The sequence below is a fragment of the Curcuma longa genome, chromosome 20 (assembly GCF_044706935.1).
Source record: "Curcuma longa cultivar G26 ecotype Majalengka, Jawa Barat chromosome 20, ITB_CL_G26_1.1, whole genome shotgun sequence".
NCBI classification, from domain to species: domain Eukaryota; kingdom Viridiplantae; phylum Streptophyta; class Magnoliopsida; order Zingiberales; family Zingiberaceae; genus Curcuma; species Curcuma longa.
In genome coordinates this window covers 10,871,732-10,898,577 of record NC_133880.1, presented here as the reverse complement: position 1 = coordinate 10,898,577, position 26,846 = coordinate 10,871,732, and the positions used below count along the sequence as shown (strand labels likewise).

General features: G+C 40.5%; 3 protein-coding genes and 1 pseudogene across 3 annotated transcripts; 3 read left to right on the top strand and 1 right to left on the bottom strand.

Moving 5' to 3' along the window:
* Positions 1–11,263: 11,263 nt before the first annotated feature.
* Positions 11,264–12,992, top strand: LOC141813999 (transcription factor BHLH148-like). Its single transcript, XM_074702001.1, has 3 exons — positions 11,264–11,749; positions 11,838–12,122; positions 12,618–12,992. Exons 1-3 carry the CDS (start codon positions 11,273–11,275, stop codon positions 12,735–12,737), a joined length of 882 nt encoding a protein of 293 aa, XP_074558102.1. The 5' UTR covers positions 11,264–11,272; the 3' UTR covers positions 12,738–12,992.
* A 1,922-nt stretch (positions 12,993–14,914) lies between these two features.
* LOC141814070 (ethylene-responsive transcription factor 4-like) lies at positions 14,915–15,544 on the top strand. Its single transcript, XM_074702071.1, has one exon. It carries the CDS (start codon positions 14,915–14,917, stop codon positions 15,443–15,445), a length of 531 nt encoding a protein of 176 aa, XP_074558172.1. The 3' UTR covers positions 15,446–15,544.
* A 2,903-nt stretch (positions 15,545–18,447) lies between these two features.
* On the bottom strand, positions 18,448–21,846 carry LOC141813552 (uncharacterized). Its single transcript, XM_074701513.1, has 9 exons — positions 21,763–21,846; positions 21,363–21,685; positions 20,441–20,688; positions 19,708–19,779; positions 19,524–19,591; positions 19,285–19,432; positions 19,116–19,196; positions 18,945–19,031; positions 18,448–18,859 (listed from the first exon to the last, which is right to left on the bottom strand). The coding sequence occupies exons 3-9, from the start codon at positions 20,684–20,686 to the stop codon at positions 18,782–18,784; spliced, it is 780 nt and encodes a 259-aa protein (XP_074557614.1). The 5' UTR covers positions 20,687–20,688; positions 21,363–21,685; positions 21,763–21,846; the 3' UTR covers positions 18,448–18,781.
* A 3,139-nt stretch (positions 21,847–24,985) lies between these two features.
* On the top strand, positions 24,986–26,079 carry LOC141813043 (pentatricopeptide repeat-containing protein At4g21065-like; annotated as a pseudogene).
* Positions 26,080–26,846: the final 767 nt, after the last annotated feature.

Genomic DNA, 26,846 nt, shown 5'->3' with positions numbered 1-26,846 from the left:
ATTAGATTGAGGAAAACTTAGAGGCATATCCCAAAAATTGGAAAGGATGAGTAAGTGAACAATTATACTAAGTCTTGGGTGATTAGCCAAAGCTAACTCAAGATGATGTGTAATGTGAATCTTGACCCTTTATTTCCAAGAGTTGCATAAGATGTAATTGGTAAAATATTACCTACCTAATCATACTAAGTCTTGGGTGATTAGCCAAAGCTAACTTAAGGTGAGGTATGATGTGGATCTTATCCAACATAAATTTGTAGCTATTGGGTTAGGAGCTTGTAGTGTAGGCAAAATGCATTTATCTACATCCATGACTAGCCTCTACCAAAGCTCTATGATTCAGTGGGTGCATCATTTAATTAAAGGTCTAATTAAATGATCTAGATATGATACTTATTTCTGCATTTTACTGTTGTAGATCACCATGTCATTTAACACGTTAAATACTCTCTCTCTGCGATTTGTCCTTGAGAAGGACAAGCTCAATAGAGCTAATTTCCTGGACTGGTACAGAAATTTAAGGATCATTCTCAAGCAAGAATGAAAACTGTACGTCCTAGAGCAACCTCTTCCTGAAAGACCCGACACTACCGCCACTTGTGCAGAGAAAGATGCTTACAAGAAGCATCAAGATGATGCATTAGATGTATCATGTCTAATACTTGTCACCATAAACTCTGAGCTTCAGAAGCAACATGAGAACATGGATGCACATGGTATGGTTGAACACCTAAAACAATTATATCAAGAGCAAGCTAGGCACGAGCGGTTTGAGGTGTCTAAGGCCCTATTTGCATGCAAGATGCAAGAAGGAACTCCTGTAGGAACTCACATACTCAAGATGATTGGGTATGTCGAAAACATTAAAAGACTAGGATTTCCACTGGGTCAAGAATTGACCACTGATCTTATCTTGGAATTATTGTCGGAAGGGTATAGTCAATTTGTCATGAACTATAACATGAATGAAATTAACAAGCCTCTGTCTGAGATGCTCAGCATGTTGAGAACTGCTGAACCCAATCTCAAGAAGACTAAGACTAGTAATGTACTAATGGTACAAAAAGGCAAAGAACAATGGAAGCCCAAAGGTATGGGTAAGACCCAAGCTAAAGGCAAGGCCAACTCTACTGCATCAAAGGCCAAAGGTGGGGTGTCTAAGGAAGGAACCTGCTTCCATTGTGGTGAGACCGGACACTAAGGGCCAGTTTACTTGAAAGAGTGGATGATGGATGGATGAAATAAACCTAGGGATAAGGAAAGGGAAGGGAAAGTGAATAAAATCCATCCTTTCCCTGATCCGTAAAGCCAGTTTACCCTAATGAAGGAAAGAAAATAAAATGGTCTAAAATGCCCATTTCGTTTCTTCCTCCTCTCCAGCGAAGCTTTCTTTCGATTTGTTCTCGTCTCCCCTCTTCTGGTTTCGAAGCCGGCTCTTGCGACCCGCAGGGGTAGATCCGGCCATGCCCAGCTCCGACGTCGAGAGGGGAGCAGCCGACGGGAAGAGCACGGGGGCCGCCGCCAATGGTCGCCACGTCGGCCCGAACTACACTGCGCCGTTTTACTACAACACCGGCGTCTCGGAGGAGCAGGAGTTGACGCCCTGGGTGGTGCCGCTCGTCGTGGTGGCCAATATCACCATGTTTGTTGTCACCATGTAGAGGGAGGCGCCGCAGCCGCCTCTGCCTCCCCGACGGAGAGGCCTTGACGCCGACGAGCAGCTCGCCAAGGTGGCCATCCACGCGGTGAGAAGCTCCGGCAGAGGTGCGGGGGAGTTGGAGAAGGGAGCAGGACGAAGCGAGAGGAAAGAGGACATTTATGTCTTTTTTCGTTCTATCCTGGCTTTCCGCTCGATTTTGAGGGGACCAATATTTGGCATAAAACTGATCCGAGATGGATTAGTTTTCTCTCCTCTCATAAAAGTTTAACAAAGTAAACAGCGGATGCATGCATGCAAAGGAAAACTTTCCTCAGTTTTCCTTTCTGCACCTCCAAGTAAACTGGGCATAAAAGAGGAACTACGAACTCTACCTTAAAGAAGTAAAGAAGAAAAGAAATGAGACTTTTACCTCAGGTATATATATTTTAGAAGTCAATCTATCTATTTCTTCTTCATGGGTATTTGATACCGGTTGTGTATCACACATTTGTATCAATATGCAGGGCCTACGAAGAACTAGAGCATTGACAAAGGGCGAAGTGGACCTATGAGTAGGGAATGACGCATGAGTTGTTGCTATAACTATAGGAACATATTCCTTATCTTTACCCATAGGGCTTATCTTAGAATTATAGGAGTGCTACTATGTATCTGCATTAACTAAGAACATAATTTCTGTATCTTGTTTGGATAAAAAAAGGTTTTTCATTTATCATAAAGGACAAATGTTATTCTATAATGTTAAATGATATGTTTTATTGTAATGAACCTTTGATGAATGGATTCTATGTTCTAGACTTAGAAAACCCAATCTATAACATAAATACCACACAGTTCAAATCAAATGATTTGAACCAAACATATTTCTAGCATTGTCGCTTGGGTCACATAAATGAGAATCGTATATCCCAGCTCTATAATGATGGATTACTGGACTCATTTGATTTTGAATCATATGAGGCATGTGAATCTTGTCTTCTAGGCAAGATGACTAAGACTCCATTTAGTGGGCATGGCGAAAGAGCAACGAACTTGTCAGGACTCATACATTTTGATGTATGTAACCCTTTCAATATCGCTACTAGAGGAGGCTATCAGTACTTTATAACTTTTATTGATGATATTAGTAGATACGGCTATGCGTATCTTATGAAACACAAGTCAGAATCTTTTGAAAAATTCAAAGAATTCAAGAATAAAGTACAAAATCAACTTGACAAGAGTATTAAGATACTTCGATCAGATCGAGGTGCTGAATACCTTAGCCGTTGTAGTTTTCTACATTTGTCATTGCATTTTTATCATTGTTTCTTTTGGGGTTTTGTCATTTGTTGGTTTATTTGATTCAGATTGAGAGATGGGACAGACATCGGCATGATCTCTCCAAGTATTATAAGTAAAACTAACTAGTACATCTTAGTTATTTCTTAGAAATTTATAGTAGTAATGTTAACATAGGATATTTGAGTTTATTATGATCCTGTACATCAGAATATTAATCAGTTGATGTCAACACCTCAGAGTTAGCTTCATCTATAGTAGAGGCAGAGCGCTTCAGATACCCAATCGGCCAATGTAAAATTCAGACATGTTGATGCTATGATCAGAGTTAAGGCACAATGGAATGAGAGATCGATCAATTGAGTTATAATTTTAATTACTATGGTATTTTCGCACTATAGTAGATAGATAGTAAATTTGAGGATCAAATTTTTGTTAGTGGGGAAGAATATAAGATACTAGAAATTTTAAGGTTAGAATTAACCAATTAAAGACTGAGTTTTAATTAAGTCGGATTAAGTGGGTTGAAGCCTAAGCCCATTTAGGTTAATGGATTGGATCTAGAGTTAGGTTAAGATTATGATAAAACAAAAGGGACAAGAAGATTCATCTTGTGAAGAAGAATCGAACAAAACTGGTTTGGAACAAATCGGAGGTCGTTTGGTTAGTGAATCAAGCAAATCAATTATTACAATAAACCCTAGATTTTTAAGCGGTTTAGCTAAAATCCTAATCCCGATTCATGTTATTGTTACTCTTCAAAATAACTAAAATCGTGATTTCACCGTTTACCCCACGATTTCCCCTGTTTAACCAGCAACACCCGCCTCCTCTTCGCGCAACCCGCAACCGCACGACTGTGTCACCTGCCTCCTCTCCACGTGACCCGCGACCACCTGCATCCGCCGACGGAGAACTCGGGACGGGGGCTTTAAAGGAGATCACGGTGAGAAACCCTAAGAGCGCGTGATTCGCCTATTCCCTTCTCGTGATCGGTTTCTTCCCCTGTGTGCTGCTCGATTCCATGCCCTACCCTCTTCCCCGACCACGCCACCACTGTGGAAATCGACAAGGTGCCGCCCTGCCGCCGCTCCATCGTCGTTCTTCCAGAAGAAGAGCCGCCTGTAGCGATTCGACATCGTCGCCTGTCGCTATCAACTCCACCGCTGCCTGCTGCGTCCTATCGTGGAGAAGACGTCGATCGTCGCCACATCCTTTCGCCGCCGTGCTGCAGCGCCCCTCTCGGTGGCTCCCTCCAAACTTCATCTCACTCACTCAGCCTGTCCTCTCGATCTTTCAACGTTCTCTCTGGCAGCACCGACAACAGGATCGCTGGAATTAGGTATAGATTTTGTTGTTTTGCTCTTCCAATTAGTTTTACATTATCGAGTAGACTCAAACAATGAGACGTAATGAAAAAAAAGGGTAGATGTGTTGATCGGGTCAGGTTGTATCTATTAGCTTATTGTTGGATTGAATTTTAGAGGCTAGGCTTTGTATAGGTTCTTGGTGAAATTTTTGGATGTTGAGAGTGTGTTTCGGTTAGGAATTTGTTGTGAGTTTTGGTTTTGGTTGGATTCGTTCTTGGTTCTTGGGATGGTGAGGTTGGTCTGATCTACCCAGGATTTGTTCTGTGTTGATGGATCCGATTGAGGAAGAATAGATTACTGTTGGATTCGGTTTGTTTTGTTGTGATGGATGTTATAGATTAGGTTGGGTTGGATCAGTGAAATTGTATTTGATCCTTAGCTTGAGTCTAAACTAACTTGTATCAATTTGACTTGATCAGTTTGTTTAGATTCGATTGAAGATCAATTGGAATGAGATTAACTCGTGTTTAATTAGCATGAGTTTTGGATCTAATTAGATGTGCTTAGGTTAGTTTAATTTCGGTTGTGATTAAGTAAGGCATGAGTTCCAATAGGTTTGATTAGATTAATTGGATTAGATTGAGGTTAGGTTAAATTCAGTTGAAATGTGAGATTTGGTTGGGGTTTACTTTGGCGTAAAATTTAATATAATATTGTATTAAGAGGGTATTGCATTTTGTGCAATTGCAGGACCTTGATTTATAGATCCTATTATACAGAGAGGTTTTGATTTTTGACGTGCGTCACACCAGGTGAGTACTCCTGTGCTTGGTGATGTGAACCGCAAGTATACAGTTGTTGTCAAGTAATAAAAAGATATCGAACCACAGGGACTGTGTATTAGCTATAGTGATGTCAGTAAGATAGTTGTCTAGACTCAGAGGGAAACGAATTGGTCGAGAATGTTGGTTGTGTGTGACAGAGAAAGGGAGATTGACTTGGGGTTTATGGATGAGATGGATAAGTCTAGGATTTCGGAATCATATCTATGCCAGGTGAAATCCCTAATTCATGTTTGTTCCCTTACTCTCAATGTTTACTACCTTGTAGAGATTCTAACCAAAATACCAACTCGACCTCGTCAGCCTTTGTTGGCATTTAACCTTGAAGTCCTATGTGATGGCCCTCTAGTAAAGGTGACGTCAGAAAGTCCGTTTAAAGGCATTACTCCTATCACGAGGCACCTCGGTCATACGATCCAACGTCATACCCTCTGTCACTGAGTACCCTATTAAGGACCTTATACTAGTGGCCATCAACCATTAGATATCCCTTATGGGGGTTTACCACTATGTAGGAATCACTTTGGAAAGTTCGGCAAGGCGAATCTTTTCACCTATTTTATTTCATCAAACTCCCCTTCTATCATTTAACTACAGAATCTTTTATTATAATTTTAAATCTATTTAATATTCCTAAAATAGGGAGAAATAATCGGGGTGTTACAGCTGTGCTGCCGAACTGAAGGAGCAGGCCTGAGCTGCTGAGTGACAGGGCTGAGCTGCCGGAATGGCCGAATGGGCAGAGCTGAGCTGCTGTGGCCGAATGAGCAGAGCTGAGCTGCTGTGTGGCAGGGCTGAGCTGCCGAATTGAAGGAGCAGGGCTGAGCTGCTGAAGGAGCAGGGCTGAGCTGCTGAGTGGCAGGGCTGAGCTGCCGAATGGCCGAATGGGCAGAGCTGAGCTGCTGTGGCCGAATGAGTAGAGCTGAGCTGCTGTGTGGCAGGGCTGAGCTGCCGAATTGAAGGAGCAGGGTTGAGCTGTTGAGTGACAGGGCTGAGCTGCCGAATGGCCGAATGGGCAGAGCTGAGCTGCTGTGGCCGAATGAGAAGAGCTGAGCTGCTGTGTGGCAGGGCTGAGCTGCCGAACTGAAGGAGCAGGGCTGAGCTGCTGAAGGAGCAGGGTTGAGCTGCTGAGTGGCAGGGTTGAGCTGCCGAATGACCGAATGGGCAGAGCTGAGCTGCTGTGGCCGAATGAGCAGAGCTGAGCTGCTGTGTGGCAGGGCTGAGCTGCCGAACTGAAGGAGCAGGGCTGAGCTGCTGAAGGAGTAGGGCTGAGCTGCCGAATGACCGAATGGGCAGAGCTGAGCTGCTGTGGCCGAATGAGCAGAGCTCAGAGCTGAGCTGCTGTGTGGCAGGGCTGAGCTGCCGAATGGACGAATGGGCAGAGCTGGAGCTGCTGTGGCCGAATGAGCAGAGCTGAGCTGCTGTGTGGCAGGGCTGAGCTGCCGAATTGAAGGAGCAGAGCTGAGCTGCTGAGTGGCAGGGCTAAGCTGCCGAATGGCCGAATGGGCAGAGCTGAGCTGCTGTAGCCGAATGAGCAGAGCTGAGCTGCTGTGTGGCAGGGCTGAGCTGCCGAATTGAAGGAGCAGGGCTGTGCTGCCGAACTGAAGGAGCAGGGCTGAGTTGCTGAGTGGCATATTTTGTTTCTTTTTCAAAATAAATTCTTTGCATGAACGTTTTGAATATTAAGCCTTTGTTGTACTTAAAAGACCAAAATGAATCCATTAATAAGAATCTTTCTTTTTAGAAAACTTATTATTAGATTGATGAGGAAAAGTGACTAATTAAAGAAACAATCAAGCATTATTGGCAACAATAAGCAGTTACCCCGTCCAACCTACTGGAGGCACCAACATAGGCATGTAACGCATTATTGTACCTAAATAGAGACCGAATTTGAATTCGGTCGATAAATTTAACGACCGAATTCAAATTCGATTGCTAAATTTATTTACAACGAATTTTTTTATGAATTTTTTTAATCGGTCGTTAATCGAATTTAGTGATCGATTAATGACCGAAAATTCGATCGCTAATCATGTTTTTTTGTAGTGGCACTTGATTATTCAACAATTGAACCAATTGCCGGAAATGGTTGCGCTCCTCCTGCAGCTCGGCTAAATCAGCCTCGAACTCTTGAATACGTTGGTCCCAGAGCTTGTCCAGGGCAACCAGGGCGACAGGGCCCATAAATTACTGGGGCCTAACTAGGGCGACCGAATTTGAATTCGGTCGCTAATTTACGATTATTTTTCATATTCTATCACCAATATTAGCGATCGAATTTGAATTTGAGTCGCTAAATTTATAATCGAACTCAAATTCGGTCGTTAATTAGCGATCGATTTTCCTATTCCATCGTTAATATTAACGACCAAACTTGAATTCGAGCAGCGGGAGGCTGAACAGGAGGCTGAACTAGCCGAGCAGCGGGAGATGTGTGGTCAATACCAGCAACTGAGTCAACACTTGAATGTTCAAGTCCAAGATCTGCAATTGCAACTTCTGCAAGCGCAACAAGCACAACAACAACAAGCGCAACAACAAGAAGCGACCGAATTTTTCACATGGCGCAAGTAGGGATTCAAGAACTGGAGGCTAAACTAGCCGAGCAGCGGAAGATGTGCGGTCATTACCAGCAACTGAGTCAACACTTGAATTATCAAGTCCAAGATCTACAAGTGCAACTTTTGCAAGCGCAACAACAACAAGCGCAACAACAAGAAGCGCCGCAACAAGGAAGAGGTGCAGTAGCATTCAAGGTGGTTATGAAGATTGCCGCTTTTTTTTTAAAGTTCATGTAATCGACTTATTTTGTTTCTTTTTCAAAATAAATTCTTTGCATGAACGTTTTGAATATTAAGCCTTTGTTGTACCTAAAATACCAAAATGAATCCATTAATAAGAATCTTTCTTTTTAGAAAACTTATTATTAGATTGATGAGGAAAAGTGACTAATTAAACCAACAGTCAAGCATTATTGGCAACAATAAGCAGTTACCCCGTCCAACCTACTGGAGGCACTAACATAGGCATGTAATGCATTATTGTACCTAAATAGAGACCGAATTTGAATTCGGTCATTAAATTTAACGACCGAATTCAAATTTGGTCGCTAAATCTATTTACGATGAATTTTTTAATGATTTTTTTAATCGATCGTTAATCGAATTTAGTGACCGATTAACGACCGAAAATTCGGTCGCTAATCATGTTTTATTTTGTAGTGGCGCTTGATTATTCAACAATTGAACCAGTTGCCGGAAATGGTTGCGCTCCACCTGCAGCTCGGCTACATCAGCCTCGAGCTCTTGAATATGTTGTTCCCAGAGCTGGTCCAGGGCAACCAGGGCGACGGTCCAGGGCCCATAAATTAGGGGGCCTAACTAGGGCAACCGAATTTGAATTCAGTCGCTAATTTACGATTATTTTTCATATTCTATCACCAATATTAGTGATCAAATTTGAATTTGGTCGCTAAATTTAGCGACCGAACTCAAATTCGGTCGCTAATTAGTGATCGATTTTCATATTTCGTCGTTAATATTAACCATCGAACTTGAATTAGAGCAGCGGGAGGCTGAACTAGAGGTTGAACTAGCCGAGCAGCGGGAGATGTGTGGTCATTACCAGCAACTGAGTCAAGACTTGAATGATCAAGTCCAAGATCTGCAAATGCAACTTCTGCAAGTGCAACAACAAGTGCAACAACAAGAAGCGACCGAATTTTTCACATGGCGCAAGTACGGATTCAAGAACTGGAATCTGAACTAGCCGAGCAGCGGAAGATGTGCGATCATTACCAGCAACTGAGTCAACACTTGAATGATCAAGTCCAAGATCTGCAAGTGCAACTTCTGCAAGCGCAATAACAACAAGTGCAACAACAAGAAGCGCAACAACAAGGAAGAGGTGCAGCAGCATCCAAAGTGGTTATGAAGATTGCCGCTTTTTTTTTTAAGTTCTGTAATCGACTTATTTTGTTTCTTTTTCAAAATAAATTCTTTGCATGAACGTTTTGAATATTAAGCCTTTGTTGTACCTAAAAGACCAAAATGAATCCATTAATAAGAATCTTTCTTTTTAGAAAACTTATTATTAGATTGATGAGGAAAAGTGACTAATTAAAGCAACAGTCAAGCATTATTGGCAACAATACGCACTTACCCCGTCCAACCTACTGGAGGCACCAACATAGGCATGTAACGCATTATTGTACCTAAATAGAGACCGAATTTGAATTCGGTCATTAAATTTAACGATCGAATTCAAATTCGGTCGCTAAATCTATTTACGACGAATTTTTTTGTGATTTTTAAATTGGTCATTAATCGAATTTAGTGACCGATTAACGACCGAAAATTCAGTCGCTAATCAGGTTTTTTTTGTAGTGGCACTTGATTATTCAACAATTGAACCAGTTGCCGAAAATGGTTGCGTTCCTTCTGCAGCTCGGCTACATCAGCCTCGAGCTCTTGAATACGTTGTTCCCAGAGCTGGTCCAGGGCAACCAGGGCAACGGCCCAGTGCCCATAAATTAGGGGTGCCTAAGAAGGGCGATCGAACTTGAATTCGATCGCTAAATTTAGCGATCGAACTCAAATTCGATCGCTAATTAGCGATCGATTTTCATATTCCGTCATTAATATTAACGACCGAACTTGAATTCGAGCAGCGGGAGGCTGAACTGGAGGCTGAACTAGCCGAGCAGTGGGAGATGTGTGGTCATTACCAGCAACTGAGTCAACACTTGAATGATCAAGTCCAAGATCTGCAAGTGCAACTTCTGCAAGCGCAACAAGCGCAACAACAACAAGCGCAACAGCAAGAAGCGATCGAATTTTTCACATGGCGCAAGTACGGATTCAAGAACTGGAGGCTGAACTAGCCGAGCAACGGAAGATGTGCGGTCATTACCAGCAACTGAGTCAAAACTTGAATGATCAAGTCCAAGATCTGCAAGTGCAACTTCTGCAAGAGCAACAAGCGCAACAACAACAAGCGCAACAACAAGAAGCGCCGCAACAAGGAAGAGGTGCAGCAACATTCAAGGTGGTTATGAAGATTGTCGTTTTTTTTTAAGTTCCTGTAATAGACTTATTTTGTTTCTTTTTCAAAATAAATTCTTTGCATGAACATTTTTAATATTAAGCCTTTGTTGTACCTAAAAGACCAAAATGAATCCATTAATAAGAATCTTTCTTTTTAGAAAACTTATTATTAGATTGATGAGGAAAAGTGACTAATTAAATCAACAATCAAGCATTATTGGCAACAATAAGCAGTTACCCCGTCCAACCTACTGGAGGTACCAACATAGGCATGTAACCCATTATTGTACCTAAATAGAGACCGAATTTGAATTCGGTCGCTAAATTTAACGATCGAATTCAAATTCGATCGCTAAATCTATTTACAACGAATTTTTTTGTGATTTTTTTAATCGGTCGTTAATCGAATTAAGTGATCGATTAACGACCGAAAATTCGGTCGCTAATCATGTTTTAAATTTGATTTAAATTTTTTTTGTTGTACATTCAAATGATTGAACATACAATTAAAACCAAGTAATTAGAATTATTCATCCCCTTTAACAAAATTTATATGTTATAATCTTAACATGTAAGTCCAAGGGAAATAAGTCCTCCAAATTATAAGTAAGAAGTTTCTTGGAATTTCTCCGCATTTATGTTATGGCAATACGGCAGCTAATTTTTGGTTGTGACCTGTGAGCTTATGAGCAAGTCAGCGGTCCTCCCAAATGCTAAACAAGGTTTTAAGCCTCAAGGAGCATGTGTTAAAGGAGGTTTTGACTTTTAATAAGCACGTGCATAAATTCCCTAAAATATTATACGTTTCCCTTCGCCACGTAAATCATAACCGGGCCGCATTCTCCCAGGGATTTGATTATTCGAATACCCTGATTTCTACTCTTTTTCCCCAAATCTAAGATCACGCAGTTCGTAAGCCTGAAATCAGCCATACTTGACGCAACAACGTGGAAGCTACTTAAATTACTGTAGACGTGATTGTCGCCTCATCAACACACACGTGCGCTATTGGACGGTCCCGATCCGTTGACTGGTACGGTCGCAGAGAATGAAGGACAGAGATCGTGTTCGGAGGGCGTTCGCATACTTCCACGTTGACTCAGGAGTCGCCAATTTGACCACGTTTTTCGAATGCCGCTTTTGTGCCCTGCGCGCTTTAAACACAGCGTCGAATCAAAGCTGACGATTCCGAGCGCAACGGCAATGGAGACGGAGCCCTTCCCCGACGACTACTTCCACGGCGGCGAGAGCTGCCTGCCATGGCCCTTGTCGCCGGACCTGCTTCACTTCGATCGTCCAACCGCCGCCTACCCAGACCTCTTGCCGGAGTTCGATCCCCCACCGCGGGAGGTCTATCGGAGCGCATTCCAGAGGTATGACGGTGCGCAGATGATGAAGTGTTCGACCTCGGGGACTGGAGGCGGTGGCCGGAACATACACCGGCGGGTGGTGGAGATGCTGAAGAGTATCCCGAAGGCGGAGGAGCAGACGCCGAGCCCCGTGGCGACGAGCCGCGGATTCAGGCACATGATGAGGGAGCGGCAGCGGCGGGAGAAGCTCAGCCAGAGCTACGCGGATTTGTACTCCATGATCGCCTCGAGATCAAAGGTCCCGTTTTTGAGCGATTCCTTTGTTTTTAACCTAATTTCCTACCCTTTAGCCCAATTCTAACGGATTTTCTCCCATCGAATATCAGAGAGACAAGAACTCGATCATTCAATCGGCGACTCAGTACGTGCGAGAGCTGAAGGGGGTGAAGAAGGCGCTTCAGAATCGCAACGAGGAGCTCAAGGCGCGGATTCTTGGAAGCGATGAAGTGGCGACTATCAAAATTAGTGTAGAGAATCCTTCTTCTCCCATAGACTCCATGATCGGAGCTCTTCGATGCTTGCAGACCATGGGCGTGACAGCCAAAGCCGTTCACTCTGACCTCTCTCATTCTGAGTTCTCTGCCGCCATGGGCATCGATACCAATGGCAAGGTGAGCAATCATCATTGAACAATTTTCACATTGCTTCAGGAACTTATTAACCTTTTCATTTCATCCCTAACATTTAATAAGTTGCACTTAACCCTTAAGACAACAGTACTGCAGTTATAACTTATTCGTAAGCAATTTCACCTTGTGCTAAAGTTTAGTGCGATTTATATTTAATTTGGAGAATCATCAATAAACATCCTAAGATTTAATAACATTTTAAAGTACTTCTAAGATTTCCATATAAGATCAAAATATTTACTTTATCATTTTATATTTTCATGGTTGTTCATCTGTCAACAAAAGAGGAAATTTTAAAATGAAAAATATTAATGTATATTTTAACATCAGTAAAACTTCAAAATTATTTTATAAAAAATATTTTTCTTAAGGTTTTAAAACTTTTTAATAGTCAAAAAGTTATATCACAAATAATATTGAAAACGATTAAAATAAATTTTCAATTAATAATCATTGTTTTTTTTATTATTATAATAGATAGCGGCGGCTGACGTGGAGAAAGCCATGGAAAAAGTTCTGATGGAAGTAGAGAAGCAGCTTCGTCACCAGCTTCCTGGAATCAGCTCTTGCCCTCCACGATGCCAAGTGGAAATCTAACAAACATACTTTTAGCACAGTCAGCTCACGTTTTCTTAGTTTGACCGTGTTCTTTATGCAAGTTTGACGAGGTCGTATTATTAAATATCTACCATGTTGATATTTTGAAAGTCAACCATAAGAAGGCTGCAGGAGGTTTCATTCATTCATTAAATTATTATTTTTATTAGTTTACAGACTGTTCCTTGTAGTTTACACATTATTGTTATTATTTGTTAAATTGTATTGATTTGTGTCAAAATGCGCACGTTTAAATGTTGCTCTCGCAGTATTCTTTTGATTTCTACATCAGTTGTTGCATGTTGAACCAAGACTTAGGAAAGGTGCCATAAATGATGACAAGCCGAACAGATCATTAAAAATAGAAATGCTCATGTGATTTCAATGGAAAAGAATATAAAGGCCGATCGAATATATAACGACCACGTTAAACACGAGCTTAATTGTTAGATATTATAACGAATTTGACATGTGCCAGCGGTGGAACGTCGTTAGATTAGGGATTAGATTTTACTTTGTCCTTTTCTCATCTTAATAGGCTATTTATTAGCTAGACCTCTAAGCTTATTCATCATAAATTATTGGTTCGGCATGAACATTATAGTATTTACTTCAAGGAAGGAAGGAAGGAAGGAAAGGAAAATAAAAGAGAGTAAGATTAGAGTGGTCAGGACTCAGAAGGGTCAGCTGACTTGTCATTTGACAGGGCAAGTTGGATTGGAAAATGAAAAATCCTTCATTCAATCCAATCCAAAGTGAATTGCGGTTAGACGAGTTAGTCTAAAGTCCACCAAAATATTGAAATTTTAAAAGTTTTGCAGATTAAACTGGTTAGCCCATGAGCATAATAAGTTTTTCATTTTAATTTTTAGTTGAAAAAAATCTTCTCAATCCACTGACCAACGTAACTTGAGTCCCGTCACATATCACTTTTATTGGACTCATAATTCACATGGATTGATTCGTTTAGGTTGTTTTTAAATGGATTGATACATTTTTAACATAATTTTCTTAAATTATTTGATTGGATAAGTCAATTCGACGGATGTATATTGATGGCTCCAAATAAAATTGAGAAGGTAATAAAGAAAGGAGGAAGTAAATTTACTTAGAGGAAGAAATAAATTAAGTGGAAACGATGTGATGATGTCATAGCAGCAATTAATAAAATACTTCTTAAATTCTCTCCTTAGCCCTTCCTATAGGAGGGGAAATAAGCTTTTTTAAAAAGCTATTATTATTATTTTGTTAATGGTATGTGCATCTTCCAATTAATTTCAAAGATGAATATTTTTTTTATTCATCCATCAAATAAATTCAAATATTTAATAGTTCTTGACATAACAATTCAATTGTCTTAATAGTTTAAGTACTATAAATTTAAAATTATCCAACATAAAATTGAATCCTAGATGCATGGTGAACCACCGTATTATTATTACATTGTGAAAAAAAAAAGTTTTTGTTATATTTTTTTAAAATTTAGATGTTTAAATTTCATTCGATTAATTTTATAAATAAATGATTTTTTTATAATTCCCTACTTGGCCGTTTATACACTCAATAGTTATTTTTATTAATATAAAAATATTTACCTCGCCAGAGCTACGGATATTATTTACCTCCTTAGATACCCATCGATGTACCAAGTTTGCAGAACAACACGTCAGCACGGAGCCAATAAAATGGTGCGTCCGGTGCAGATTTTTTTTTCCTTTTCATTCTCTTCGCACGGCACGTGCGAGTCGCCTACCATCCCGCGCCGCGGTTGGCGCACGTGCACCGGAACTGCGGGTTCCGGCGCCTGAGGATACTCGTCATCTGAACACGTTCCGAGCCGACGTCGCCCTCCAACCGATGGAGGCCGATCGACGTTTCTTTGCCTTGAACTACGTGATGCATGCAGATGACACGAACCCCGGTGCTCCGCGGTGGAATCACCGCCGTTGATTACATGCGCCCGGCGCCCGACGCTAACTGCCACCGCACGTTGATGGCGACAGTACTGGGATTTTTTTACTGCGCCAAGCAGCGCGTAAAAAATAGACGAGCGTTTGTGTGAATATCTGTCGGGCGGAAGTGAGACCGGCGCTTCCATTTATAAATACATCCGCTTTGAGCTCTTTTGATTCGCATCAACGTCAGCTTTGCTCGACCTTGACTCTTGAGTCCTGACGATGGCGGCGGCGGCGGCGGACGGAGCAGCGAGGGAGAATCGTTTCCGCGGTGTGCGGAAGCGGCCGTGGGGGCGATTCGCGGCCGAGATCCGGGACCCGTGGAAGAAGACGCGCAAGTGGCTGGGGACCTTCGACACGGCGGAGGAGGCGGCGCGGGCGTACGACGAGGCCGCCCGCAGCCTCCGCGGCCCCAAGGCGAAGACCAACTTCTGTTCCGCCGTGGAAATCGGGCCACCGGCGCAGATCGGGTGGGGTCCGACGCCACGGTGGCGATCGGGCGCGGTGTCTACGGCGGACGGAAGAGATCTGGTGTTTGGGCCTCCACATCAGCCTGCGGGCGGCGGATCAGGGCGATCAGGATGGCGGTCGGAGGCCGTCGAGGCGGCGGCAACGTGGGCGGAGCTGGAGAAGAAGAGCGCTGCGGCGGCGAAGGGAAGGAAAGCGGAAGACGACGCAGCGTCGGAGGCGGCGAGGCAGAAGCAGAACCCTCCCTTTGCGTTCGATCTTAACCTGCCAGCTACTTTCTTCTGAAACAGATCCGACGGCCGGATGCCTTCTTGGTCAGTTTTTAATGTCTTTTTCTTTTTTTTCCCCTTCTTTCCCAACGAAGTGGTCGATTAGAATGCACATCTGGAGTCCGACTCAATCGCATTGTTTAATGCACATCTAGTGGCCGACAGCAAGTTCCCAACGAATGAATTGATAATTAAATGCCGATTACGTGCGCTTAAATGAGCTTCACGCGTGAGGGCGGCCTGCCTGCCTGCCTATGCTTCTCCGTCGCCATGTACTTAATTGATGATACTCTCAGTTCCATTTTTTTTTCTTTTGAGAAAGAAAAAAAGATATAATAAAGTGGAATCAGCGGTCATCGCAGTCACATCGGAGCACGAGGGCGGCCGCCGCCGAAAGTTGGAGTCGCTGCTCCTCATGCTCATCCAATTCCTGCTCCCACCGTCGCGTCGCTGTCGGGTGGCCGGTAAATGCAGCTTGAAGTTTAGAGGGCTGCGATCGCACTATCACCGCCATGAGCAGAGCGAGCATGATTGGTTGTAAATCGGAAATCTTCGACGCAGCTACGATTCTTAAAATAGAAAATCAAATTTAGTGAAACCTAAGAGAAGTGCTGCATATCATGAATAATTGCAGGCGAAAGTAGACAATCAACTCTTCCAGAATCGCAGTGATACCCAAAATTCCACTCGCACATAACGTAAGGCATCCAATTCAAAGGTGCACATAAACAACCCCGCCATCTGGACTGTCTTGTCAAACCTCAGCAAAACATACCTGCCCTCGACAAGACCATCAGAGGGAATTGAGACATCGAATGTCTTTTTCGCCTCAACAAGTTTTTTTTTTATTAGTTCTTATATTGTATCCTGTTTATATATATTTTTTTCCATCGATCCCATGGCTTAATGTTCCTAGTTGAATCATCATAGGAACTATAAGTAAACATATATATACGAGTTTAATCTCTAAATTATGTTTAGTTTAGTCACTATAGTGATTCCAATAGTAACATCAATGATCCTATCTAAGATCTAGAGATTAACTGATTCCTTAGTGTATCTACGGCTGAGCTTTTTTTTTTTTGATAAGTCAGATGGGCATCAGGTTGGCTTCTCTTGAGTTGGTCTTTGGTGGGTTAGCTTCTGTCGAGTCGGATGGTTGCCAAGTCGACAGTTGTTGGGCGAGCAACACAAGGCCTCTAGTGAAGGCTTTTGGCAATGATGACTTGGTAGAGGGAACTGAAAGGATCGGAAAAGATTAAAAGGGAGGTCAAAGCGGACTTTAATGAGACCTCTTCTGATGCTTAAGTCAAGTTCTAAAGGAGAGAAAAGATAGCATAGAAGTAAAAACAACAATATCAATGTTGCAGTGTACCTTCTTTACAATATTATCATCTTATATGGGAAGCAAAGCGAGTGATAACTGTTGTGTAGCATTTGAGCATGAGAATAATTTGATTTGATGAGTTTGTGTCATACATCTAACTAATTGGACTTAACTTGGACATGACTTGGACTGACTCGAGTTGAAGTATGTCATGAATCGACTGATTTTAATTGAATTTTGGCTATGAGTTGATTGACTCAACCCGAGTGCATTACCAAATCTGATTGACTTGACTCGAGTGCATTGACCAAATCTAATTGACTCGAGTTGAATTCGAAAAAGTTGGTCCAACTTGACTTAAGTTTATCGTAAATTAGGTTGACCTGACCTAAGCTCCATTTTAAAACAAATTGATCAGGTCCATATTGATCAAGTCTTAGACCTATCACGTGGTACTCCTACAATCTCAGACACATCAATCATGATGTGGGTTTACGTTTTTTCAATCACTTTAAAAACTGATTTAAGCATTCAATTTTAGAGGTTTTTTTCTTAATTTTTTTCTTCAGAGGAATCGCAAGCTAGAAAATTTTTTAATTTTTTTTTAAATAATGAATGTAATGGCAGCGAAAAGTGTAGCATTGTATTGGCTGTTAGTCACTGCAGACATCGGCGGATATTATAAGCGTACAATTTGATTCAGACTCGTCGCATGATATCTTTTTAAATTAATTGATTAGGTGTGATTGAAAAGAAACATAAATAAATAAATAAATAATAAAAATCAAGAACGCGTTTATGTTTTTTTCTAAATCATCGATCCCCACTTTGATTTTTTTTTATCAAAAGAACACCCCATTCCATTATTTAATGATAAATAATTACTTAACTATCCCTCAATACTGTTCAGTATTATTATCTTTCATCTAATTTTTGAACCGATCGAGCATATTGTAGTAGCTACGAAACTATAACTGAATTTCGTAGACTACTACAATGCTTATTTAATCTATTCAATATTAGTAAGAATTTACATTATAGCAGTTACAGTTTTGTAGCTAAGCAACTACAGTTTCTTAACTGCTATAACAGTTATAATAATTATGAAATTATAACTGCTACAACATAAATTCCTATCAATATTTAATAGATTAAGTATGTATTGTAGCAGTTACGAAATTATAAATGTTACTATATAATTAACGTGCCTGAACTCATGATTTAATTATATACTGTTGAACAGCATAATGGGACATCCTTTTATAAAAAAAATACTCATTTGGTAGAATTCAATTGGAGATGATGCATAATAGCCTTCACTAATTATTATTTTATTATATTCAATGTACATCTGACAATAATCATCCGAAATCAAACCGCAGGTCCGATTCAAAAGCCGCAACACAAAGCCACGCCACTGGTGCGATATTTGAGAACCGAGACCTGGTCCACCCTGACGTCTAGTTAGTTGCATTCAGTGGAAGGGCAGGCAGAGAAGGAAGGACGAAGGAAACGGATACAGTACAGTACACTTGGCCAAAATCTCAAGAGACAGCAAACCTTGTGACAAATCAGGTCAGGTCGGGAGGAACAGCCAGGGGACTCCATGAGAACCCACAGAGCTCTCTTTGAAACATTTTCATTTTGAGTAAGCTCGGCTAATGGCAATTGAAACACAGAAAGAATTTCATTTTCAAAATATTTCACTTTTACATTCTACTAACAAACTGGTTACAGAGTTGTGGACTGACTTTGAACTTCCTACTTACAAATTACAAAGACATCCAAATACAAGGCTATTCAAGTATACATTGCACAACCGCACTGCATCTTCAGGAACTCGAAGAGAGTGGCACCATTATGTGGATAATCCCATCTAACACACTATATACATCCTGCCTTAACTCTCTTATTTGCGTATTTACTCTATATGTTCGATGTATATGAAGCTTAAATCGTAAAATTTGCCACATCCGAGACCGAGATGATCAATATACACATTCGGGGAAGGTTGATTAGATGTGACTAGGGTTGTATCCTTTGTGATGGGTGTGGTTGTTGATTGCCTACTTGTGATGCTGAAATAGAAGATTCGTGCATTGCCTAAAATCCAAAAAAAGTAACAAAGGAACAATAACTTGTTTAGTTTATACTTAGAGAAGACCTGAAGGTAAAAAAGCAGAGTTACCTGTAGTTTGCGTTGATAAAATATCGACAATGCTCTCAACGTAGCATAGATAGGTAGGACAATGCCAACAATCTTCAACAACAAGAGCTGAATTTTTGGGTAGATGCATAAGTTAACATTTGCAGAAATTAAGTTTTACAGCACACTATAAGGTTTTATCATTAGCCTTACCGCGAAAAGTAGGGTCAGGCATTGTTCAGCTTCATCAGTAATAAAAGCGAGAGAATGCCAAAGAACCAAAATAATCATGAACTGCGAAAAAACCACTGAAGGCTATATGACTATCATATGAAAAATTAGACCCAGAAGTTTCATAGGTTGAAAATAGTATGCAACTCACTGCTGTAGCAGCTATGCGGCAATATATAATATTTCTATCACTCAAAGCTGCATAATCGTAGGTCGGTCTCAGAAAAACATGCTCAGTTTGTGCCATTGTTACAGATTGTTCATTGTGAATATTCTGCCTTGAGACCTCCCAGTGTCCCCTAAAACACAGTAGACAACCATTGTTACATTACAAGAAATTAAAGTGAAGAAAGTTTGATCAAATTAATGACAAATTGGTAAAGGTAGTACCTGAAATACATAGGAGTAGTCCCATATAGAAATAACTTAGGAGGGGCAGTATATCCTGGCTTAAATTGCTGGAGTGATAACATAAAGAAAGAGTATGAGTTCAGTTAACACTTGTAAATTCTAAACAGAAAAGTAGAATATGGATGACTAAATCAGACATATCGGGAGGATAATCACAAAGCACCTGTAGGCATATCTCACAAGTCGTGTCACCCTTCTCGTTACACCACTTCTGCACACACTTGCGGTGAGCAAACTGCAAGGTGTCCAAGAACTAATAAGAAGAAAATATTTTTCGAGTGCTGCAGGCAGTTAAGAGGGCATTCAAAAACGACAATCTGACAGAAATAGCATGTATATCTCATGATATTTTACATGCTGCAAAAATATGCAAAGAAGCATTATAGGAATGAATAAGGGTGTCAAAATTACTCATTGGGAATGGTAATTCTACTCGAACTTGCTTTAACACGAGAAGATCTCCTGAAAAGTGTCAGTGAACAAGACAATCAACTGAAAATTTCTATAGTATGCATCAACTATGAAGTTAACTCTTTCAAAAGTTTATGTTCTATGCCTTCTTTGCTTTGCCATGAGTTCTGTTTTCTGTTTCAACACCATGAATTATGTTTTAAAAGAAGTAGGTTAAAGATTCTCCATGTTATGCAGTAATAGGTTAATTCCCACAAAAAAAGAAAAAAAAAGTTGGCATTGAATGACATTGTTTTGCAGAATCTTGTAGTAAAAAGGACTGTCTTTTATGCTGTAGAGCAGTAGAAGAACAAGGATGCATCATATGCTTCATGTTGTTCGATCCTCGAAGCAGAGTGTTAAACTGACTATTGGATTGTAAATGATCACATAAAGAAGCCCAAAGAAAATGAATTTAACAGACAACTTGTGCTCGAGTAGTTCACCTTTAAGCTCCCGCAGCAGGAACAGGGAATCTCCATGTGGATATCCTCATCCTCATCCTGACAGATTCGACATTCGACCACCTTACCAGTGAACACCCCGTCTCCAATGATTTTCTTCGTCGGAGAATAGTCAGCTTCTAGTGTTGGCAATGGCATGCTTGACCCATGATTTATGCTTTCAATGGCAGCTTCCAGTGTTGACTCGGTGAGCAGACGATCCACCAACAACACAAAATGGTCTCCCATCACTCCATAACCACAGAGAAAGGGAGATGAATTAGCATGCAAAAACCCAAGAAAAAGATGTATCATTTGCCTAAAACAACAAGCCTTTTTTCAAAATAAATCTTACAGAACGAGACAATGAGAAGGAGATATTCAAACTCAAGCATAGAGAAAGAGTTGATTTCAAACGAGCATAGAAAAAAGTAGTAGTTAGTTGGTCAGCTAGATGTCTAAACAACAACGTAGTCGTACACAAGGGTTTCTAGCAAAAGGAGAAAAATATAGAAACCAACAAAAACATCATTTTCACAGGAGCAGAAGAGGGATTAAATCAACAGAAACGGAACTTGTTCTTCAACAAAGAGTCCGGAGAAATAGATAGATAGCTTTTCGATACTCGCGAGATCAAACAAATGGACAGCTTTAACAAACCCTAGACTCCAACACTCCGTAAATCAAGAACCAGGAAACTCAAAATTAGCAAACCAAAAACGAGGCGGCTTCGCTCCACAGGAACACAAATCGATGGGGGTTCAAGGAGATAAACAAATCGGTCACAAGCTGAACACTTTACAGGAGCATCGCAACCAATCCTCCAACGCAAAAAAGCAAAGCGAGACAGAAAAGCATCGACATAATCCCTAAAACCAACAAGATAAAACAGGCAGCTTTTCCAGTAGCTCCTCCAAGGTCTTACCTTTTTCCACCAGCAGAACGCCCAGAAGCCAAAGAGGACAAAGAGGAGCGAAAGGAGGAAGATTGGCGCGCGGAACGAACGAGGGTTTTGAGAAGCAAGCAAGAGGTGGCGTATGGGCAGTTATGTATCTACAGAAAACTCAAAGCCGATGCCTTTCCGTTAAATCCATATCTACTTCTTATACCACGCGACTTCAACTTCAAATCATAAAACAAATACTTTCCTTCCATTTCCCCGGAAGACCAAACTGGGTGCCAAAGTAGCTCCAGATTGTTGCACCCACCCGAGAAGTATATCACAAGACTTGCTGGGGATTGTTAAAGCTGCCATCTGGAAACCTTCTACTTCACAGCAAATAAATAATGATTGTGCTTAATTTGGTGTTTGCGGTCTCTCTAACCTGTCATTTTCGGAGACGAAGAGGTTGGGATTTGCGGTTTGGCTGAGATTGGTTTGGTTGGCAATCTCCCCCATTGCAGTAAATTGATGGTCTTTGGCATTCTGTCGAAGTGATGCAATCCCAATTCAAGAAATGGGTGTGGTGGTGGTGACTGCTGATGCAACAAAGCTTTTGCGGTTGAGCAACTTGCCACCTCTCCAATATTCTGCTGAAAAAGTGTGCTTGGATTTGGGCAGTAAACTAAATATCCATGCCTTCTTTTACATTCACAAAGTTAAGAATTAGTTGAATTCCAACGACGATGACCAGCAAAAATCAAACCATGTAGCATGAACTTTCATGTCTAAGTTTGGCTGTTTGAACACCAATTTAACTTGACCAGCAAGAATAACCAATAAATCCTCAGAATTTATGTAGCTGATTCGTATGAGTCATGAAAGTATATTTAATGGAGAAATTATTATTTCACTAGAAAAGTCTGATCTATGAGTATTTGGTGAACGGTGCTACTGTGCATGGCATCACGAACCGACAAAAAAAATAAGGATTTGGTCTATCAAAAATCTAAAAGCAGGCAGCGCCGTCAACTTATTAGATTCTTTAATGTTTTTTGTCCTTGTCAACATGAATATTTTTAAATGCCATGTTTTTCGGCCATTGTCAAAGACAGGTTTTCTCAAAATGAGGGCTAAAGCAACACCGCAAGAACTCTAGATTATTCATCAATTTTAAAGTCTTATAATTTTTTTAAAGCAACTATTATGTTTTAAATTATATATTATCTATATCAACGACTTAAAATCCTATCACTTAATTTTTTGAAAAATAATAATTTGGTCACTCGTCAAACATTTGCATATCCTTGCTTGAAAGTGGGGTTCCAAAAATAGCGTTACTTAAAATTAATTTAGATGAATAGCATCAACTAATCTTTTGTTAAATTAGTTGTATAAGATTCGAATGATGATCCACTAGTTATATACTAATCTCGGGCATTTAAAAATTTGATTATGTCAATAAATTTATATTAACATAATTAAATCCATTGAATATTAATTAGTCATGCTCACACGAGCAACTTTATCATCGTTTGCCAATAATAATCCATGTTCGATAACAATATAATTGTTAAATTTCTGATAGACTAAATTTCTAATTTTCAAATAAATTAGAATAGTTTTATTAAGAGGTATAAAATTATAGGAATTAAATGCTCTGTACATCTCAATTCATGGTTAAATGAGTATTCTACTCAGCCCACTAAATTTAAAAACAAAGATAGTAAATAACAAAATTAGAGATGGAAAGTGTTGAACTTTACAGCTCCCACATGCAAAAAAAGCACTCTACCAATTGAGCTACATGTTGTATACTAAAAAGGATTTTGTTGCCTATTCATTTCATTTCATTAGTAAACCAAGCATTTAATCAGATTCTGAACATAGAAGAAATCAGAAAGCCAAAAGAGAAGGCCAAAGAGAAATCATCTATGGCGTCCAAAACTTGTTCTTGTTCTTGTTCAATTCGAGTTTAATTCTAGCTAAATGCTGATCCTTAAAAGAGCAGTAGAACCATGTTGCCAGCAATCTACTAACTAGCATCTGAACATCAAGCCATTTGTTGTATAGTTGCTGCCTCTCCGATCAACTCAGTCTGTAACTTGGGCAATCTTCAATGTTTCTTTGGTCAGAAAATGATCAAATGTTGATTGCTTCATACAGTTCCTGGTTCCTCCTTTGGTTGTTCTTTACCTTCCTCGTCATTTCTGCCGCCAATTTTATTTCCATTTTGTAAAAGCTTCTCCTCTGAAGGTAGATTTTGCTTACTTTTCTTCATATCTTCAGCTGTCCACAAGTCCCAGATGAGGGTTTTTGGAGGTGGTGCAGAATCTGTGCAACTAGGCCTGGTTTCCTGTCATCTATAACAGCATCTACCAATCCATATTCTTTGGCTTCCCAGGGATTCATGAAGAAATCAGGAGCAGTGTCAACTTCAAGCTGAAAATAGCTAAACTAAGTTATCACACGAGAGTAAAATCAGCAGATACCAGTGCTCACATGGTGTTCAGGTTTCCCTGTTATTCTAGATAGAATCTTGACCATCTTTATCTTATGGTACATCATCTCTCTAATCTGCAGTGCCATCTCTATTGCCTGCATAAGAAATAACAAGAAAAAAGGGTGTTGCAAAGAATAAACTTCATTTAATGTGACAGAATAATGAACACAAAGAAATAGTTGCATACTTGACTTTTATAGATGAATAGTTGTGATAAGCTTCTGAAGAAAGATCAATTAATATATTACAGAAACTATCAAGTATCAATATGCTTACCTACCACTATGAAGTATCATTATTCAAATATGTTTTTCCCATATCAAGTTTCGAAGGCTGTACAATGACACTGTACAAAAAATAACAACTACAACTAAATCAAAATGTTGGTAAAAGCCACTTTATCTACATAGAAATGAGAATGAACATTATGAGAAAAATACTAGTATTCAACAATGGGAAAGAGAATGCTAGATCCACATCAGCTTTTTGTAAAGAGTGATGATGAAGTTTCAATGACATTGTGCTTATGCTATGGGATTATAAGAATTAGGACATAGTTTTCAAGTATGATTACTTTCAACATTACATTCAGGAGAGGAACCATCTTAGAATTGGTTATCTTGCACCGATATGCAAAATGGACTCACAATGTACACCCAACAAAAACGAAGGATCACCATTCAACCATAGCAAGTGTCATTCTACGAATTAGTGAGCATACTCCAGCTTCTACGAAACTTGGACAATTCAAGATGTATTAAGGTATTAATGATAAGCTTTTCTATCATTGTAGTTACATTCTTACATCATATACCGTGTGCCATGCGTAATGACTTTGTTTTACAGACGAGCAATGGATGTATCACCAAGATACTGGTTTAATTGCCAAAGCATGAAACAAACCTAGCTATCTGTGATTGAGCATATTTCTTAAGTCCACATTTGCCACATCTCCTTGTTCAGGCAAGTCGGGGTCTGATACTGTTAGCAAAGCCTTAACTATATGTATGGTATGGAAGATAGGGAGAGCATGAGCAAACCTGATTAATGCTAGGAAAACTACAGCGGAACTCATTTTTCAGGGCATAGCTACAATATTGCAGCTGAAGAACAATATTGTAGAAAGTTCTCTCGATTGGGAATCCAACAGATTGGCGAAGGGGGAATGTGGCTTGTGATTCGCATGTGCATGGAATTGAAGAGGTCAACGAGGGCATTTAATGTCGGGCCGGTTTTGTTATATTGTGCTAGCCCGGCTAGGGTTGGGCTTTCACATCATTGGAGGAAGAGGCCCGTTAACGTCTGCTGCCGTATTAGCTACTCTACCATGTTGGCGCACCGACCACTGGATGGTGGCGTCATCGCCTCCCTTCTGCTCCTCCCCTTCCTCCGGTCGCTCATCTCCGCCGATCCCACGAATGTACCAGCCGCCTTCACTCCTCCCCCTATCCGAACGCCGATTGGCACCTCGAGCAATGCATCCACGAGTCCCTGGAAATCCTATACCTCATGGAATCCCAGTCCATCTCCCCTGATCCTGAGCTCCTCTCCAATGTAATCAGGATCTGCGCCGATTCCCGATCCTTAAGCCTCGGCCGCGTCGTCCGCGAAAAATCCGCCCGGACCGGTCTCCGATCCTCCCCTCTCGTCGCCAACAATTTAGTCCTACTCTACCGATCAATGGAGACGAATGGCGGTGTTCGGCCAAATGCTTTAACGTACTCGTCGCTCTGAATCGTTGCTTCAGTGTACAAGACTTCGAATTGGAGTTCGAACTCATGAAGAGCTTATGAAGGACGGATGCGAAGCTGCTGAATTCATTGTCGTCGCTCTGAGTAACACGTATGCCAAGTGCAGTCGTGTGGTTGCCGCCCGTCAGGTGTTCGACCGTGTTACCGGACCTTCAATAGAGGCTTGCACAGCCATGATCGAAGGGTACAATGACAATGACAGTGGTAGAGGCGAAGAAGGCAATAGATATGCCGAGAAGGATGGATGTTTCAAAGGGGTCAGCGGTGAGGCTGCTTCTAAACTGGGGTTTGCATCAATGATCAGAGCATCCGCTATGGAGTTGGCTCTTAGACGAGGGCAGGAATTCATGCACACACCACCATCAAGGTTAGCCAAAATCTAGGCTTGAAAGCTCTTGTAGCGCTGATAGACTTGTATGAGAAATGTGACAAGATGGTGGCTCGAAAACACATTTTTGATTGGGTGAGAACGGTACGGTGTGCCTTTGAATTCTATGACTATGTGTAGAATAGGAGGCACCTCGCCTTGCTGGGCGCCCGGCGCTGGACGATAGGGGATTTTTTTTTCTATTAGCACCCTCCAATGTTGAATTTTAAAAATGGATGCAACTATGTGCTTTAAAAACTTTTTTCTTGGTTCCTATAAAATATATTTTAATGTTCCATTTTAATTTACTTCAAACTTTAATCACTTTTGAGTTTTTAAAAACTTCATTATATTTTAAAATTCATAGCGCTTCTATTCTAATATGAATGTAATATTACAAATAATTATTTTGACTATACGACTAATTTAAAGGAGTGCGTTGATTATTTAAAAATTTGACGATTGTGCATCAAAGATGATTAACATAAATGAGCATATTGATTATCCAAAAGGATACATAGACTATTTTAAAAAGTTATAATTCATATTAACATCTCAATCATCAACTATTCTTTACTTCAACCCCTTAAGAAGTTCACCATCAGAGAAAAGATAATTTAGAGATAAGATTTAAAATAAAGATGCTCTTTTAAAATTTTTTAATATACGATATTCTTTTAACGACGATAACAATAAAGTGTACCTTTTAAACCATTTTTGAGCGTGCTATCCGCTGCATTGCATGCCTCCTCTTTGATCTCCTTTTTTTTTTTTTTATTGATGAAGTCCAACAAGGCCAATAATTGATCTGATCATGATATATGGTAGGTCTGCTGATTGTTGGAGAACTGAATTAGAAGGCAAATGGAAAGGTTGGAGAGCTACTCGAAATTGGCGGAGTGGGGTTC